Genomic DNA, 20,165 nt, shown 5'->3' with positions numbered 1-20,165 from the left:
ATTGACTTTAGATCTCTTTCAATACTTTAAAGTAATTGTTTGCTATCATGACATGCAAAGTCTCACAAAAGTTTAAACAATTTGCAATTTTTTGTTTCATTTTACAGTTCATTATAGAGGGAGTCTAAATTGTAAAAATAACAAAGAATCAAATAAAGGTCAAGCATACTGGATAAGTAAGGAATAAAATATCAGAAACAATGGCTCTACAGCCATTATACAGTATACAGTATGGACTGGTCACAACCTGAATTGGAGTTCCTAGCTCATGAATTTGAGAAAAAATGGCTAGATGCATTTCTTTATTACCTTAAAACTGCAACAGAAATGTGCTACAGGGAGAGATGTAAAGCTTTACTACAAACACAATTCATCCATATCACATCGGATAGACATTTCAGAAAGATTTTTAGACACAAAGTTCAAATCTACAGGAGTACAATGTTGTTTCCATATTAGTCTCACTAGATTCTGAAAGGGCTTACATTATATTTCTGAACAGAAGCAGACACTTACAGGTTTAAATTAATGTAGAAACTAGGGGGGTAAGTTCACACTAAAATGTTTTTCTGCATGATTTTCCATAAAAATTCTGCTTTTGTTTTTTTAAATGTATTTGTGAACCGAGTGTCACCGTACTGTTATGAACGAGCCAGGAATATATCTGTCATTGAAAGAGAAAGCTTAACCTTATCACCCAAAATAGTGCCAGAGCCTGAGTTTCCCCAGGTTTCAAAGACAAAAGCTTTACGATTCAGTCAAATTTTCTTCCCCCTCTCCAACAGTGTCAATCAAAAATGTCTAGTAGTGATACTGAAACCAAAGGAAATGTAGTACAAATTGCTAATTACTCCCTGTACATGAACGATTTGGTAAAAGTAACCCTTAGACTATTGACACAGTGTCATAAATGTGCCATTAGATTACTTCTGGAAAAAAACGTAAAAGTTGAATACAAAGGACATGTAGATATAACTTGAAAAAAAAAACAAAGGATTTAAAGATACAATTAAGAAACAATGTATTAGGAGATAGAATTTTGAAAATTCAAACACTTAACAGCATTTACGCACATACACCTACCTTTCAATGTTGCAGAAAGGTGTGAGAATATTCAGTAGGCTCTGCATCTCAAATCTCACGTTCAAAACAATACTTCAGAGAAATAGGTTTTATTTAATATCTCCCCTTTATTAATGGATTTTGCATAATAAAAACATATATTATGTTTTTTTTAGATTGGTTTTTGCTTCTAGATTTCTTTTGCCATATTTTATTGATGTAATAGAGTTACTGCACTGGTAGAAATGTACAGCACTGAATGGATAGCCAACAAAATAAAAAGCTTTAAAAGCTGGAAAAGTAATTGGGAGACGACATGTTCTCTTAACGTTTCAAAAGAAGTCAACTGATTACTAATCAGTCAATATGAATTACATGCTCAAATATGATCTAAACCAGCTTTGGTCACTACTAGGCCAACTTTTGTACAGTGATTTTCCAATTAGATACTGTTTTAACTACTGTATATGTACAGTACAGTATATATACATACTGTACATACATTCAGTAAAAACTAAAAAACATTTTGGGTGGAGCAATGGTTCTGTGGCTAAGGATCTGTGCCTGTCACTAGAAGGTTGTCGGTTCAAATCCTGCAGCTGGCAGAACAGTCCCAGCTGCTCCAGGGACGCTGTAAAATGGCTAACCCTGCACTCTCACCCCAAGCTTCTGTCCCTGTCTGTGTCTCATGGAGAGTAAACTGGGGTATGTGAATAGACAAATTCCTAATGCAAGAAATTGTATAGGGCTAATAAAGCAACATTATTATAAATAGTCTAACCTTTCTTTCACTACAATATAATATTTTCACTGTAAAAAATACTAGTTACAGTTATGACTAAATGACAATTATGAAGACTGTCCAATAAGAAAATGAATTTTGTACAGTACATACATACAGTATGTACTCCCTATCACCTTGTTACTTGCAACTATCATTCAGTACACACTCATAATATCTCTACCAACATTAAGCACCAGAATGTACAGTGCGGGAGGAGAAGAGGAATCAGTGTTGTACTCACGGTCATTGCACAGGGGACCTCCAAAGGAAGTCATACTGCAGTCACAGCTGAAGCCCTCCCACTGTTGTAGACACACTCCCTGGTTGGCACAGGAGTCCTCCTGGCAGGTGGTGCTAGGTCCTGAATCAAGGACAAAAGAGCAGGTACTGTCACTCCCATGGCCTGGCTGAAGACCCTCTCTCACATGACGGAGAGACACCCGTCCGGAGGAGACACCTCAGGTCAGCCACAGGTTCAACAGGTAATAGAAAAAGAGGAATTATTGTATCCTCTGAGATGAAGAGCCTACAGTATACTGACCACTAATAGCCACTCTGGGGCTACCGTTTTTTTTCCCCCAATACTAATGCACCCTCAAACTAGTTTTGAAAGTAAATCTAATTTGCATTCTTAGAAATATGAATATAAAATTAATGATATGCCAGTTGTTTAAATTGTCACAGCTTTGTTTACTGAGAATGATGGTCCTGTGCTCTAAATTTATCAAGCACATGCTTAAGGCAAACATCTCTATGAAGGATTCATCAGTCATTGCGTTCATGTGTCTATGTGATTTTTTTGCTTCTTAATCTATTATATTCTTGACGTTTTCATAAATCTAAACTTTTACTCTAAAGACATCTTATTAACAGTAATAATTATTAATATAATTTGGTACTTGCTCCAACAACTACCACCATTGATTCTAACTAGGATATGAAAAGAAATCAGGGAAACAGACTGCAAATACAATAAAAAAAATCACGTTACATTTAGCTTTCAAGTGTTATGTCAAGCATTGTCCAGACAGCTCAAACAAAATAAAACAATTATTGGCTTCAGCTTTTAAAATCATATAATACACGAATTCATCTGATAATATTGGCTAAAAATGGAAGGCTAAAATGAAATAAAATTTATATGAAACTGAATTTGTCAACTGTATATATATACAAACAAATACTACCTATGTATAATATACTTACGGTATATGGGAAAAATATATTTTGATATCCTTCCAATGAATGCCTCAGACTTCAGTTCTCCACCATTATTTTCACATATGAAAATACAGCACCAATAGCTAAAACAGGCTGCTGTCAGCGCTCATAAATCTCAGGTAAAATATGAGAGGCTTGCTAAGCTGTTTTGCTCTACCCATGGGGAAAATTTAAAAGCATAACTGGAGTTCCCAAATATGTACTTTTATGTAGAGGCAACCCCATTATCTATTCAGTCACACATATCACTCAGATACCTCATACAGAGTGAAGTATGCTATAGAAGTTGGCCGAGTAGTCAGCACCCTCCTTCTTCATTCAATTGTTTATGATATATGGGGAGGAGAAGCTTCAATAACTCTGGTCACCTTCCAGGCACCACCTTAGGATCCATCAGTTTGGAATTTACGTAGGAGGTCCTTCAGTAAAACCTTGAATTTCCTTTATTTTTCACATTTTTGTTTTACTTCCTGTATTGTTACACCACCACATCTCAGCTGCAGCCTATTCAGCTATGTGTCCGTTTTTATAACTGGGTGATTTGAAATCCAGTCGTCTTTGACTAGAAGTGGCAGCCAATAACCGTAGTACTAAGTTATTAGTTATTATTACTAATAAATCAGCAAAGACTGCAAAGCAAACTGAACTTTTTAAAACTATATGATAGAGACATTCCATATCTCCTTATATTTGTTAGTCTATTGCATGTCAAGCAGCCAAAATTCTATTCTCTGCTCCTCAGCTATATTGTCAAGAAGCAAAAAGATTAGAAGACTCTTCTGAGAGGAGGAAATTGTAAAGTAACTCACTACATCACAACAAGCCAGATGGCAAGATAAGATGATATGAGGGGATTCCCCATGGAAAATTAGAAGTTTGTAGGATTAAATTAATTCCTCCTGCTGCTACTGATGTGATTGCTTAAGTGAGGCTTCACTTCACTTTTATAATTCAAGTGGGGATTTGGGGTATTCATACCGTATACTGTAAGACATAAAGCCCCTTTCTCATGGGAAGGATCTTTACATGGCCAACTAGATAAAGAAAGTGAAGTGTTTCTTTTATGTGCAGACATTACTGTAACCTCCCCCAGTCCCCAGCAGCTGCACACCAGGCACAGTGCCCTACAAGACTGCTGGAGAGCAGAGAACCCATAGGGCTGGCATATGCTCCCAGATGTACAATTGGAAAATTAGGACTCACTACACGAGTCAAAATTCACATGATTAGCTCCTTCAGTCTGTGCAGCAAACCAGTTTTAATACGAGTCATTTGAAACAGTGTACTAATGCATTTAACTGCAAAAAGAGTAAGACATTAGCCAGTGGACAGAAGGGTGTTTGCTTTGCCATCTGATTGCTCTACAGTATTCCTTATATTCATTAGACATTTCTTTCAGAAAGCTTCTAATAAACTAATGCAGCAGAGGTTAATAAAGCTAATGAGATAGGCATCATTTACTTGAAATCATTAACATTTCAATAGGTATTATTTGAGTATTTTAAAAAAATACATCTATTTTACAGTTGAAAGGCATTCCAGGTATGACTAAGTGTAATGGTCTAACTATGTCTTTAAGACTGTTCTTGACTTCTCCTTGTGACTCAGAATCTGTCATGACTTGGCAATTGTGCCACTGACACCTGCAGCTCTCTTTAAATTGTATTATTTATTATAACCAATTGCATGAAAGTTACATGAGACTTTCCAATATTGTATCCTTGGCTTTCACAACAGTTCCAATCATTCTGGAGATTCTTCTAGGCATAAACAATCATCTGCAGATTACCTGTGACCCTAAAGAGAAGCAATTAAAGAACTGTCATCCTTGAGGTCAAACACTTAATCACAATACTGTGACAACTTAGATGTTAACAGTATTGCTCAGGAGGATGTAGCATCAGTAAGAATCGCCTTCTCTCTAAACTGAACCACAGGCAGAAGAGATGTCCTCAGGTACTTACTGTCAAATTCAAATTGTGTTTGGAAAAGATTGTGCTTTTATTAGTGGCATGTTAAAATCCAATACAAAATTAAAAGATTTCATTTTTTTCCACAATGACCTGTCAAGGAATGTTCACAGTCAAACACTGAGGAGCAAACATGGCAAATACGATCTCTGCTTGTCCTGGAAGAAATGTCATTCACAACACAGCAGAGCAGTGATCTAATACTCAAAATGTACTGTGTATCTCACACTACTGTTGTTTTTCAGTGTTTAAGTGACACAGGTGAAGAAGTCTGCTTTTCACTCTCCTGTGCTTGTTGTGTACTTCAGTTGTGCTTGTTCATGAGAAAAATAAAGATTAAATGCCATCTGCCATGTTTTCTTTAGAATCCAGATGAAAATTAGATTTTTACATTAAAACATTCTGAAAGAATCATTAACACTTCAGGAATTTATTATAAACAACAAATACATCTATAAACTTCTCATTATATGGATAGAGGTTTGCCTGTTATGCCTTCCGGCACGTAGTGGCAGCAGCATCAAGTTGGTGTTCCCGTAACATTAGTTTTTTACGGGACAGGATTGTTAGCCTTGTACCCCACCTCCTTCGTGGAGGACCTGGAGTTAGCCGGGGCCCTCTCTCTTTATATAATCAACAAAGTTTATAGTTGGTACAGAGCATTTGTAATTTGCACAGCATTTTATGAAAATGTTTAATTTTGTTCTAAATACCATACCTCTGTAATACTATACTCTTCAACTATTATTTTTATTACCATTAAATGTAATATGTTTATGGACAGTATTTAATCTGCCTTAATGGATCTGTACATGGAAAAAGTTACTGCAGGAAACTATGAGAGAACAAGTACGTGGAATCCAAAAGAATATAATAATTAAGGAAATATAATAATTATATATCATAATTATATAATAGAATATAATAAGGAAAGGCTGCTGGGCAAACTGACACACAAAAACTAGTCTCCCTCTGCAGTCAGACTGACCATAACAGACCAACGTTTGGAATTGCATTACAATCAAGTGCCCTGTAGAGCTCCCTTTGAACAGACTGAAGTATGCATGAACAAGTGATACCACTCATTTGCAAGTCTGTATCATTGCTAACAGGTCAGAAGTCCATGTCTCAGTTAATATGTCCTTCTGCCAGGCGTTAATGGGTGAATATGAGTGAAATGGGAACTGGTTAGCATGGAGGTTAGTCTGAGGTTTATGCATCAAGGTTAGGCGATTATTATATTTAAATATTAGCTTTATTAGTTTGATTTGTTATGGATAGATTTCCTCCTGTGAGGAAACTAACCAAGCAACTCATATTCCTCTGTAACAGTAATACCTAATTTTAGAGATTGCAGACAAAGCACTGATGACATGAATTCGTAATTATGCTGCTATAACACCTTATGATTTCACCAATCTATGCTACATAAATTAAATTATTTAAGACTAATACATACCTTAACTTGATTAGAAGTCATTAACCATTTATGAAAACATTTTTTATATTTATCTCCTCCACAGACCTCTCTTATAGACACTGATAGGCAACAAATTAGGAAGATATTTTTATTGCTGGTTATTATTATGATGACAAAACATTCATATTTTAATAGTGCTTAAGTTTTATTGTTAGAATATTCTATCCATGAGTAACATGGACACCGTAACAATTTTAGTATGGCATTTATTATAGTTTTAAAAATAAAACCTGCTTTTATGAAAAGAGCTACAGCTGGCAGAATTTCTAACACATAAAACAAGTTTCAGTAATTTCAAGCTTCGTGCCCTAAGGCAAAAAACAAATTATCCCAAAAAAGAGAAGAGAAAAGAAAAGCGCTGTTAAAGTAATTTTGGTGTCATAAAAGAGAATTGGTTTCTGAATAGTTTATAGAGGTGCTTCAAGAGTATTAAAAATAGGTTACTGTATACTGAAAGGAGACATGTTAAAATGTCACTTTGGGACTATAAAACATTACATTACAGTACATACAGTATTGATAGAAAATCCTAGGAAATAAACTGAGGATTGCTCACAAGTAATACTTTTCTAATATTTTGTGAGGATTAATAAAAGATCTGTTACTATTTTGACTTGTAAACTTTCATACAAATGCCTCCCTGTTGTTCAGGTATTACTGTATAAATAATGAAAAAAAGCTGAAGCCAATTGCTTATCATGTCTGATTTGTCCAAACAATACCTACTTAACAGTTATTTATTATTGCCTAGAAAGATGCAAGCTCATTCTAATATATTGCAATCATCATCAAATTAAATTCATCTACACAAAATTAAATCACAATTGATAAAAATCATCTAGATTGTCAATGCAGCAAATAGCAATTAAATAAAATTAAGACCCCCATCTAGAAGATTTTTATTTTGGCTTGACAAGAAGCTTTTCAAATCATGTTCTATAATGCATGCAGTGGTGATCACCACAATTTAATTATTGATTAAGGGAAGCGTGAATAAACAGCATGCTTTCATATGACAAACGTGAAGGATCAGGGAAACAAAAACCAAAGACTAAGGTGACTACTACACAAGGAAGTTCAAGACTGAAAACCCCATAGAAATCAATACAAGAACTGAAGAGAGCCTTTACTTGTATTTACTATGGTAAAACCGAATACATATAGTATAAAAAATAACTTTTTTTTCCAAGGGGGTCGTATGTTAAGGGTTTCAGACTTGGTTTGAACAAACAAAGCTATCTACCTTGCAAGTCAGCTTTCATCAATGCAACTTTTGTCAGCAAAATAAAAGAAAAGCAAAATATATCAAATGTTAGTAAGCATTGAAATGTTAGCGGTCATAATAAACTAGAGATAGGAGACAGACATGCTGCTGAAAGAACGAAGAGACTGCTGCATAAGGCAAATAATTTTACAGTAGCCATAACCTTTGTGCAAGCAAGGCCTAAACAGTAATTACTGAAATTATAACATAGCTGATGTGATGTGATGAATGTAAATTAAACGTTTTAGCAGTATCACAGCCCCACAGCCCCACATACCCATTAGAAAGATTTTTAAATATATCCTTCATAGCATTAGCTTTCATAGGCCTGTTATTACACTTGAAATCGTACCTCGAAATAAATTATTACATGAAAGATTAAATAGAACAACACTGCTTTAGAACTATGAGATTAGTTGTTATATTTAGCAGTTCACTTTTTCCATTTATATTTCTCAGAATATCTACCTACTACCCATGTACCCCCATGTACAGTATGGAATAGCCCCCAATACATAACATGACAGCACTATCAAATCAAACATCTTAAAATACTGAAATTTATATTAATTAACTACGCATCAAATCCTTCTTTTTTCTGTTTAAGACTTTCTTGTCATGTTTTGAAATGATGATATTCACATGAGGCTACATGAAATTGTGTATTGACTTATTAAGAAAAGTTCACTTCTTTCTGGAGGACTGATCCTGTTTTGGGTGATGTACAGTACAATAAAAATGAATTAATCCTCTTCCTATTGATAATTGAAAGAATGAAATGAAAGCATATTGGTCAGATTGATGACTACTCACTGAAGTGACTGGCTCATTAATTGGTCAGACCATGCACGTTCTAGGAGCTCATCCCATGAATTTTCTAATTCAAACTGATGGAATGTGGAACATTAGTCAAGTGAATAATTTGCCTGTCTCAGAGACCAGCACTGGGGATTTCACCCACAGTGCACTTCCAGTAGTAATGTTTTCTTCACAGAAGCAAACCATTTTCTCACCACACCTCAAGTAATTGACAAAAGTTGATGTTTACAGGGTGTGCTTCTGAGAAACAGAAAAAAATAAAGCGTGCCACTAGACATAGTTATGTTCTACTGTATTACCTTCCAATTATTTATGCACAGAAATCTTGAGCACTAAAACTCTGAGATGTGTTTGTGATATACTGTACAGTGCTTATACATAAGTGATAAGTTAAATCTGATGAAGAATCTTTTTAATAAGAAGAAAAAATATGCTATCTAATGCATTATTAATGCAGAAGTGAGCCATTTTTCACAGTCTGGACTCTGCTGTTCTTCCTCTGCATCTCTTGAGAAATCTCTGTAATTGCAGTCAAGTTGTTAATTGCACATCCTGTTTTGTCATTACTCTCAATATGTGCATACAGCTCCATTGCCAGTAATAATAATATGAACAGCACAGCACAAGGAAGTATTATTGTCTGGAAATTAATAAAAACTGTGATTCTGCTGCAGTGTTGTGTCTGGACTGGAGCCAGAGAAGGCCTCTCTGCTCACAGTCTAAATAGCCTGTGTTATTTCATGCCCTGTAGACTGGAGCAGAATGATTGTGAAAGGTGTCCACTTACTTAGTTCCTAATTGGAGAATAAATCCAATCTGTTACTGACAATACTGTATGTATTCATAACCTGACTAAATTCAATGGAGAATGAGGGGCACAGAATGAAGTCCTTATAGCTGAAAGGTCAGGGTAATTTAACATTAAGAAAAATAAAATTAGAAATAAAATGTTATTTTAAATTTAATTTTTTTTTGTATAGGCACTGTTGTCTGGAACTGAAATGGCATTCTGCCTAAATTTCAGTTTGAGCTACTTTAATTTTTTCTTCAATGCAAGCACGAATAGTACATTAAAATCAAGAAGCAGACTGAGGAGGATAACAAAGATAGGAAAAGACAAAATAACCAGTGAACACTGACATTAATCACAGCGCAGAGGGGATTATGAGAGCCACAGACATAAAAAGAATGGGAGAGTGACACCGTTAATAAAATGAAATGTATACAAATGAACAAAAAGTTCATGACAATAAAAATAAATGTTTATTGTGATGCAAACAATATGAAATTCCATGCATACATCAGCAATATTATTTAAGTAGTTTTGAATGCACACAGCAAGCTTAAATTAATATTTTATTAGTTTAACAGAATAAATAATAAAATAAATAATATGACTAAATAAACACAGACAAAAAAGGCCAAATCTAAATGTAAAAAGCTTATGTATGGCAGCCATACACAACAATGCTGTTCTTCATCGAAGAGGTTTTCTTGCTAACTTGAGACCGCAAAAAAGGTGAAGTCTCCTTTTACCAAGAAAATCTTACCATTTAGCCACAGCAATGTTATGTCTATGCCTGATCATACTGTACATACAAACATGCTTTGCTGATGGGCAGACATAATGTAAAAATGTATATAGATGATAGTTCTATCACTGTTGTTACTCCATTACTAAATTGACTGAAAAACAGAAAGAACCAGGTTAATGAGAGGCAGCCAATGCTTGAAGCAATGGCAGCATAACACTCTCCTGCTTCAGAAATAGTTTTGTTACAGGAACACAAGTTACTGCATTAATGGAATTCAACTGACAGTAACTCTGACACATACTCTGTAGTAGACTGTTCAAAAAGTAAAATAGGTAAAATGTAAATATGTATATTTATAAATTTGAATGGTAATGGAGCATGATGTACAGTATGTGGTGATGGCATACAAGTAGATCACATTCTTCCCCTTGATACGGGATTTCCAAAGCAATGTTGCAGGATGGAGACAGAGGAGACTATACAGAAGAAGGTCCTTCATACTGTATGTCCTTTAAAGTCCTACCTACTTGGTCATTGAAGATCTCTTGGTGGTGTTTGTAAGAACATGGGTATTACAACAGGAATACATCCTGGATACATCCCACCTTGAGCATATCCACTGTTTTTATTTTGCCCTACCCCTATAAGACCTGAGTGATTTTTTTAGAAAGCCAGTCAGTTTGATTTGCAAAAATGGCCCTGACTCCATGGAAACTAGCAGTGCTCAGTATAGCACTTATTATATGCTCCCTTCGTTCGTGGTTGGCAGTTTTTGCTGCTGAGCTGTTTTATTTATCCCAGGCACCCTGGGACTAGAAAGAGATTAAAACTGTATAATTGCCCATGAAGGGTCACATGCAATTGTGGGCAGCTATGAATAAGTGAGTAGAACATTATCCTAATGCTTTTGTAGGTTTTATTGTAGATTCTAATACGATTCCAGCATTATGTCAAACTGCTATTTTCTGTGCAAAACAAGTGTCCATGTTTCACATTCCAATATAAAAAAGTTGGAATGGGGAGCCCTGCGTTACCACACACAATTGCTTAATCAAAGTGCCTCCAGTGTATATTTCTTCTGAATAAGGGTATCACTTTTCATATGAATCAGCTCGTACAATCAAACAACAAGATATTTTCAAAGGTATCACAGGTAGCAAGTGCTTTTTTGCAGTGAACATAATGAAATAAAAGATGCACCCTGGTTGTAAATTCTCAAAATAACACGAGCCTGAAATGAAATAGGACTCTAATATGTACAGTACTGTACATTGTAAATGCAACTTTGTTTCAACGTTCTTGGATAGCACAGTAATCCTTTGCTATGAAAAGCAATATTATGCATAGTCTTTAACTTAGGGGGCTTTCTACTAAGAAGTTACTTTAATTGCTGAAAAATCAGATTTATTTACTAAAACGAAGACAAACCAATAATGGCTGCCACTGATCATTACAGAACAAACAAACAAACAAAAAAAAACAATTATAAACAATTATATAAACAATGAATTAGAGTTACAGTCAGAGTCCCACAAATGAGTGGACTACTTTGATGAATTTTATGATTGCAGTAACAATAACACTGTGATTGTTTCTTTTAATGAACACTTTTAGTTAAGCATTTGGGTTTTCAAAATTAATGTGCACTGAGACATGATTTATCAATTTTCCAGTAGCTTAGCAATACAATCAAACCATATTGTACTGTCATAAGTGCTGTTATTCTTTTTCTATGTTGTGTTGCTTTGAGACACCATTGGATCTTATCTAATTAAGATTGACTGTTCATACCTGCTAATGCAATGTTCTTGATTATTTTGCATTTTGACGCATTTCTTTCTTGTTTTACAAAATCAATAAAAAGGATGGAAATATTGCTTGAAAAAGTTACTGTTAGCCCCTGGGCACTTAGTGATATATATACACAGCAATTTTATATAAAAACCTGACTTTGTGCACTATAGCTAAAAAAAGCTTCACCATCCCTGCTAAAGGACATACAGTATTAGGCAGCTAGAGTACTACTTATATCAACCTTTCTCTGTCTCTTTCATGTCATCCTGAATGTGAATCAGGACCTTATATTATGCTATAGACAGAATCGACAGAGACTCTGTAACTGCTCTGAGACAGAATTTTTATAGTCAGGTCAAATAAAAGTGTAAGAATTCTCTTAGGACAATTTCATCTTGAGCTTTTTTTGGACTAAACATTTTTACTATATTTTAAAAGAGTAACCTTACTGATGTTTGAGTTGGGGAATTAATATAAATGCTTTTGATAAATTGTTAAGGTCATATTAATGACCAGTTTTAGAACAAAGACACAACTAAATACTTTCTAAACTGTAGTAGTTACTATAACAACAATCTATCCATATATGTTTCTAACAGAATAGGACTATGGTCCGTTTTATGTTGTGAATGGTACATCAGATTTAAAAAAAATTGTAACAGTCCAACAAGGATTGTTATTACAATATGAAATAAACCTGAATAATATATCATTGTGCATTTTTAATACAAAATCTTATTACAGAAGTGGACTTAAGTTGAGAAGTTAAGACTTAATTGGATTTAATACTGTAGCTTAGTGGTGATGAGAGATAATATGCATTCAATTTTTTCAAGCCCCACTTTATCTCTGTACCCTGCTGCCTTTGACTGGGATATTCTTTCTTCCTTGTTTGAAAACACTTACAATTCCCACAGACAGAATCTGGAGACATACTAGTTACAGAAATTGAAGAACTTTTTAAAGAGTGTGCCATGTAAAACAGATGAGGAGTAAAGCTACAGTATTAAAGTTCATGCAGGAAGCAGAGCACTGAAGTGCTGTCCTTGTCTGAATCCAGTATTCTGGGGCTTCTGACATTCTGTCAATGCAACATGTGCAAAGTCTAAGGAATTCTGTACCTTCGCATCCCCTCTCGATCTGCCCCACGCAGGACAGAGCATCGGACAGCAGGTCAGGGAGCCGGCCATTCAGATCCACAGATGCCAGGCAGCCCTGGAAACCCTCCTTGGCATAGACCATCTTAGGCAGGTCTTTATACATCTCTTTGGCAACCCCACCAATGTACAAGTCCCCTGTTGGAAGATGCAGGAAGAAAGGAGCCTTTCATTAATGCTTCTTTTTTAATCATCTTGCTTTGTCCTATTTGCAACTGCCTAATTTTCAGCTTCCAGCATTTACATACAGTATACACATATGCTTACATGTACAGGTATATGCAAAGCATATTTATATATTTTTTTCTTTTTATGCATTTAATTCATCAAATTCTTTTGAAAAACAAAATGTTTTCGTAAAAAAAGTCTTTTAAAATTATTAGAAGTCTTTATAAAAACCCAGTACATTAATTGTGATTCCAAAACCAAAGCAAATCCTGGTGCTGTATAAAATGTGATGTGATTCTACTGCCCTCTGCTGGGGCAGCACACAAAATAGCCAGAAGTTGTAATGAACAGGGAAATTGCCGGAGCTCCAGTTCAAAAACAACAAAAATGTATTACATGGCTGTATTACATCATTTAGTAATCTAATTTTTTTTACTTCCATTAATATGTGGTAACAGTAACATCTTTTTAATGTAATCTTTTACAGCTGTAACATTATTATATTTCCATTACAATACAATGTTCAGCTCTCCTGTAGAAACTGGAAGTTTCTATACTATGAATAGTTGCTTCATAGTATAAAGCTAATCAGGAAGTGGCCAAAGATGGGAGTATCAACTAATCTTACCCTTTTCAATGCAAATAATTTTTTTAAACAAATATTTCATGCATATTTACCTGAAGGAGGGCATTTTCTCAAAGCAGAAAATAGCAATAATTAAAATTGATGACATCCAGATATGTCTTATTCAACATGGGGGCATTTGGTAGACCTTTCAGTTATACTGTAAGATTTGTTTGTGTATTGGATAGTGGTACCTTTACCTTTCAAGTCAAGATTCTTGGCTCCCATTGTGGTCTGAGTTGTCACCTTGGTGTCGATCTTCACTGTGTGCAGGTTGTTTGTGTCTCTTGATATCATCACATTGTGCCAATGATTGTCATTCAAGGGCTTGTTAGAGTTGCCTTTGATTAGATGAGCACCATTACCCAAATCAAATACATAATGCAGATACCTGGAATAAACATTCCAACACAAAATGTAGAAGGGAACATAGAACTCATGTGAGTTTAGAAATTATTTTGCTGACTTGACAAATATATATTTTAAATTGCTGTGTTGGATAATTTAAGTTGATAAAACCATTACCCTTTATCTTTACCTGTGTAACATGGTCTTATCTTATGACAAACGGATGTTAGAAAGAATCCAGGCAGAAAGGTACTATTTGATCCTGATATGTCTTACGCCAATGTTTTCTATTAATTCCGATTACATTTAACAGATGGTTAACAGGTTTACAGTGTATGCACTAGATCATGTATATCACTCATTACAAAGATTTGGCAGGAGATTCAAGACATCTGTGTCCATTGCTTGGCCAAAACTATTCATTGCATTAGGAATTCGCAGTATCCACAGAGTCACACTATTTCAGAGCTGTTGCATTCTGAAAAATATATTCAGAAATATAAGTGTATTTTTTGTCTTTTTGACTGTACTTTCATGAAATTAATTCAAATACAAAGGAGGATATATTGAATAGATATTCCTCATATAAAAGAGTCTGTACATTCCAGTGTTTAAGAACATTTTATATGGCATTCTGGTGTATCTGACAAATTTTAAAATATTATTATTATTATTATTATTATTATTATTATTATTATTATTATACAGACAGATGAGTGAAAAAACAATCTATACTCAATATACATTATACAGTATGTTCACCTGAAAGTTTTACGTCTTGGAATCCTGCTGCGCTGCTTAGAGAAAGACTGTGATGTGTGAAAATTGCTCTTGACGTCAGATATTGTACCTACCCTTTGACAAGCTCCACCACAATGAAGTCATTGCCATCTCCACTGTTGTAAAGTATCAGCCCATCAGATGAAGTTGTCTTGAACTGGAAGAACAGGTGCATGGTGTAGTAGGCCTGCAGAGTGGACAGCGCCACATAGCTTGACCGGGACTTGAATGTCACAGGGTCGGCTATGATGTTTTTGAACCCGATCATGGCATTGAGCTCACAGTAGTCTATGTCTCCATTCTTGCAGAGATCGATGTAAACCATGCCATTGAAGGACAAGCTCTGCAGATGGCCAATGAAGTTGGACGGCACTACAGACATATACCTCTTCTCGGTCACAATTCCTGTTTCTATGTTGTGGAACTCCAGCTGCGTGTGGTCTCCTGCCATCAGACCTTCAAATGAAGAAAGGAACAGAGAGAATTTAATGTTAATCATTATCATATCATCACATCACTTTCAATAACTTCTTATGTTAATCAGCGTCATGTTGGCCCGGGGCCTATCCCAAGAAGCAAGGCAGGATACACCCTGGCTGAGATGCCAGTTTATTGCAGGACACGCAAATATAAACACACATACTGTACACTCACACCCTGGCGATTTTTCGCAGAAGCCAATTAACCTACCTAAAATACCGGTATGTCTTTAGATTGTGGAAGGAAACAAGAGTTTCCAGAAGAAACCTACATAAACATAGGGGGAACAGGCAGACTCCACGCAGATAGCACCTCAGGAATTGAACCCCAGGCCTGTGCCATTCCATTAATGTAAATATTATTGATAATATTATGCCTGTAAAATTCAATCTTGCTGCTTTAATTTTTTGCAGAACGTAATGCATTTAATTAAGTTGTTACTGTTATATTCAAAAACAATCATGATGTTTCTTTTTAATATATATCATTTTAGTTTGACTTGTGTAAACAAAGCCAAGCATGACTAAAAAATCAAGGCAGGAAAAAGGAAAATTTCTTATACATTTGGCCACTAGAGGGTATCAAATATTTTTTTTAATTCAAAGGTAAACAAAGAACGGAAGAGGTTAGAACAAGGTTAGACATGAGAGGCCAATCAGTCCATTTAGTAGTAGTTATTTGATATAAAGATGTCACACAGCCATTTCTTAAAAGCATACAGCTTTAAACAGACTGTTTAGGCCTAGATCAAGTGATAATTCAGTTCTGGTCTACTTACATTCCTAATTAGGACATACTTGTTTCTTTGTACGTTACACTTACATTGTGCAACACTTACTTTTTTAGTTTAATCAAATTATATTTTATAAAAATGCTCCCTCCACCTTCCTGTTGGCCGCATTACTATTTTTAAACATACTATTTATAAATGTGCATTTTTATGCATGTATATGTGTAAAGCAAAAAGAAAAGTTGAAAATGCTTTACCCTATACAATTAAAATATCAGCTTTAGAGGAAAGAAAAAAATGTGTGTACTGTCGCAATGTCTACTCCACTATAGGGAAAGTCTCACTCTTTGACCTTGTATGTCACTCTTTAATACTGTACTGTACATCCAATTCTTGGCACTCCTGTTGATCTAGTCTTTAAAACCGCTTTCTTCTTTTAACAAAGGTATTGTGGTAAATTATGTCTGTGCTACATCATAGATTCCTTATTGTGTACTGTAGGTCATTTTCAAGTTCATGTAAACCCGGGGATTGATAACTAGAAACAATGGTTTTAACTGAATTGTGCCAAGAAACACATCTTAATATATTAATATTTTTGAGCTTCAGAACTACTGATCTGAGTATGCATTGTGTTTAAATGACAAGGCTAGGGAAAGTACACTAATGGAAAAAAAGAGAGCAGCTCTGTGTAAAGTATTCTGTATTTGCAGTTTTGATTGCCACGGATTACAATGTAGCACAGTTATTAAGGGTCACAAGCTCTTTTTATCATAACATTCCAAAATAAGCCAGATCTCTGTAACTATCCGTCTGTCCCAGACGAACCTTTCAAAAAGCAGACACCGCACAAAAAGGATCATATCAACAAAACAAGATTCAGACTAATATTTTGGAAATCAGATGAACCACAAAACACTGCAAAGGCTTGATTTAACCTATGGGTTTTTATCTGTTTCCTAGCATCTCTACTTAAAAGGCAGTATCTCACAGTAAAACCTAAAAGAAAATGGAATTTAAAAAGGACATACCTTCCACAGGCTGTAATTCATCCACTGTTAGTTTCAAACTCTTTCCTCTCCTGACCACACGCACTGTGTGCCATTCGTTATCGTTGAGGTTATACCCCGCAAAAATGGTTTCTGGCCCTTTGCCTGCAGAATATTCCAAAGAGTGGTTAAGTGCATTTTCTAAATTATAGCACAAAGCGACACCTTACAGAAAAGGCTGGCATACTACAAGCATTAAATTAATGAAATTAAGTAAAGGTACTGTAAATTGCCAGAAAACATTCAATTAGAGCCCATGATGTGCCTGCTGCACAAAGCAATCATTGTCTTCTTGAAATATTAAAAAAAATAATTATACAAATGGCTAGAATTCAGCCCACATTCTTTCAAAGTGCTACAAATATTGTTAAAAAGGGACTTTTACACTAAGCAATGATTAAGTCACAGGAGTATAAAATCAAGCTGTAGGCTTATAAATAACATTTGTATCCTTACAATGAAGCACTTGCAATAGTGATAGTCTTTCATTGATTCCAAGATTCACAAAGTTTGAGAACACTGCCAAAGTCTATCTCATAAAAAGAATGTTTAAATTAGATATCTCTGCTTGTCACAAACATGCACAATCAGCAATAGGTTTTTGAATTAATAGGTGATTAATTGCATTTAATAAAATCTTGGAGATTCATTTATTTTTTTAGATTCTCTCAAAATATTGTGAGATAAGTTTCTTCCATGTTTTAAACTTTAATTTTTTACAACTGTATATTACAATTAAAAGATTATAATTACTTATATTTATACTTTGTTTACTTGGATTACTAATATTATTTCTCTTATTTATAGTATGTTCTCTTAATAGTTTGAATAATAAAAAATAAATAGGAAATTAAAATAATATATAATTGTTTTTGCTGTTGCTGTTACAAAATAAAAAGTGTGTTTTTGCTTTAATGCAATCCAATACAATGATGTATTAGTATAAGCTACTGCAATGCAGTCTGAACAAAATCATATAAAGTGATTTAGGTGGCAACAATTGTTTACAACACTAAAAAATCCAGGATCACCTATGAAATCCAAAATTGCCTTCCAATTCAAGGCATTTATTAAAGAAACGTTCTATTTCTAAAGAAAATGAAGGAGAATGCAGCTGTCTGAAGATAAATATTAATACAAGTAATATCACAGACTACAGTATATACATGTACAGTATAAGCTAACGATGTCAGTATATTGGATTTTGTTAAAATTATGAAAATGTCAAATTATAAAAAACAAATTTACTGTATCTAAACTCCTCCTGTTTAAGAGCATCTTTGATAGATAAATCTGCATTTAATTTCAAACTATTGATAAGCGCTTCATAAGTCTGCCTTTATACACATTGGTATTTTTTTTCTCAATGTAGAGTGTTACAGTACTGTATACTGTATATCGAATTTACTTAATTTTTGGGTTAAATCTTTGGTATAAAAAGAAGTCCATTGTCCCAGTGTGGCATACAATAGCTATCAGCACAGACAAGCCAGGCAGGTACTGTAGGTGTTCACATTTACTGTTGGTTGTAATAAATCAGACTAAAGTCCTTGAAAGATACCTATCTTTACGATTAGAAATAGTTAAAATGTGGTTAAAGGTGGTAGTAATAATAATAATAATAATAATAATAATAATAATAATAATAATAATTCATAGACCAAATCGTTTCAGTTGAAAGTGAAATATACTGTATCAGAAAGTGTTAAGCATTCAATACCCTTTATCGCCTGCAGATGGAGACATTTGTATGTGTAATGATACAGATACTGTCTGACGCCATAACAATAAAACCTATTATTATCATTATTATTATTATTATTATTATTATTATAACTACATGTATATTTTTTACTAACATCTTATAGAATATTGTCCACAGAACTGATTGCATTCTTTTTCATATTCTCTAAACAGCAAATTTAAAATCTGAGACCTTTATCAACAATACAATATTTTAACCTCACAAGACATCTGAATTGTTGATTGTGTATATTTGTACCAAGCTTTCCAAATGATTACCAATTCTTTGCAAAGTCTGTGTATATGATGGAAATGTGTAAGTTTTAAAATATATAAAATAATATTTAAACAACATTTAGAAAGTTAATAACGTGCTAGCTTTGTACTGCCTAAGTCTGCATATCATACTAACACATTTCTGATATTGACTGTGATTGACCTTGTTTGTAGAAAATATGGACTGTGATTTTCCTAGGGCATTTGATGATGGCATGCATATCATATTTACTCTGTATTTCAAATATTATTATTTGAAACATCATTCTCACATTTCACATACTGATAAGAATAATGCATTGAACATTTCATTTCCTCATTTGATACTTTGTACCACTAGGGAGTTTTCAGAAAGAACACCAGCAACACCTATTATTCCTCCAAATAATTAATAAGCCTAAATGTAAGATTTTATCTTTTTAAAAAGAGGGTTTAAGGAAATTCTAGGTGCAATAAAGACATCAAAATACTATACTCCATCACACAAAGATCTTTATCATTGAACAAGTGAATCACAGATTTCAGACACTCTTTAAAAATCAGACATTCAACTTACTTTGAATTTTACACTTAAAATTATTTTTTAGTATTTTGTGGAAAATAAAAGATGTCTCTTGCAAAGAAAAGACCATCAAGTACTACAGTAGATTTGCAATAAATAGCAGGCAGATGAATTATTTTTTTTTGCATCTGGTCTCGTCATTAATCAAATACCACCAAGAAATGTAATCAAATACCACCACGAAATGATTAATTCTTTATGCATTAATCAAATAAGAAATGCATTATTTATAACCTAACAACAATACATTCTATTAAATGCACTTGGTATTTACAGGCTATTCTACCGTTTTGTTCCTATTAAAGATTTTAAATCTTA

The 20,165-nt window shown here is 34.1% G+C and overlaps 1 protein-coding gene across 36 annotated transcripts in view; it reads right to left on the bottom strand.

Annotated features, from left to right (window-relative positions):
- nrxn1a (neurexin 1a) overlaps positions 1-20,165 on the bottom strand; it is a 350,164-nt gene that overhangs the window by 175,779 nt on the left and 154,220 nt on the right. For 20 of the 36 annotated variants that reach the window (XM_015363021.2, XM_069179707.1, XM_069179718.1 and 17 more), the window contains 5 exons: positions 17,249-17,371; positions 15,082-15,463; positions 14,080-14,270; positions 13,051-13,224; positions 2,088-2,207 (listed from right to left, as the gene is read on the bottom strand). In XM_015363021.2, the coding sequence (XP_015218507.1) occupies positions 2,088-2,207; positions 13,051-13,224; positions 14,080-14,270; positions 15,082-15,463; positions 17,249-17,371 (990 nt within the window). Of the gene's footprint in view, positions 1-2,087; positions 2,208-7,760; positions 7,788-13,050; positions 13,225-14,079; positions 14,271-15,081; positions 15,464-17,248; positions 17,372-20,165 lie in introns of all 36 variants that reach the window. The other 16 variants (XM_015363013.2, XM_069179698.1, XM_069179705.1 and 13 more) reach the window with 1 other exon arrangement.

This window comes from Lepisosteus oculatus, chromosome 17 (assembly GCF_040954835.1).
Source record: "Lepisosteus oculatus isolate fLepOcu1 chromosome 17, fLepOcu1.hap2, whole genome shotgun sequence".
NCBI lineage: Eukaryota > Metazoa > Chordata > Actinopteri > Semionotiformes > Lepisosteidae > Lepisosteus > Lepisosteus oculatus.
Note: the sequence above shows the minus strand (reverse complement) of the source record. Positions and strands in the feature narration are given on the sequence as shown.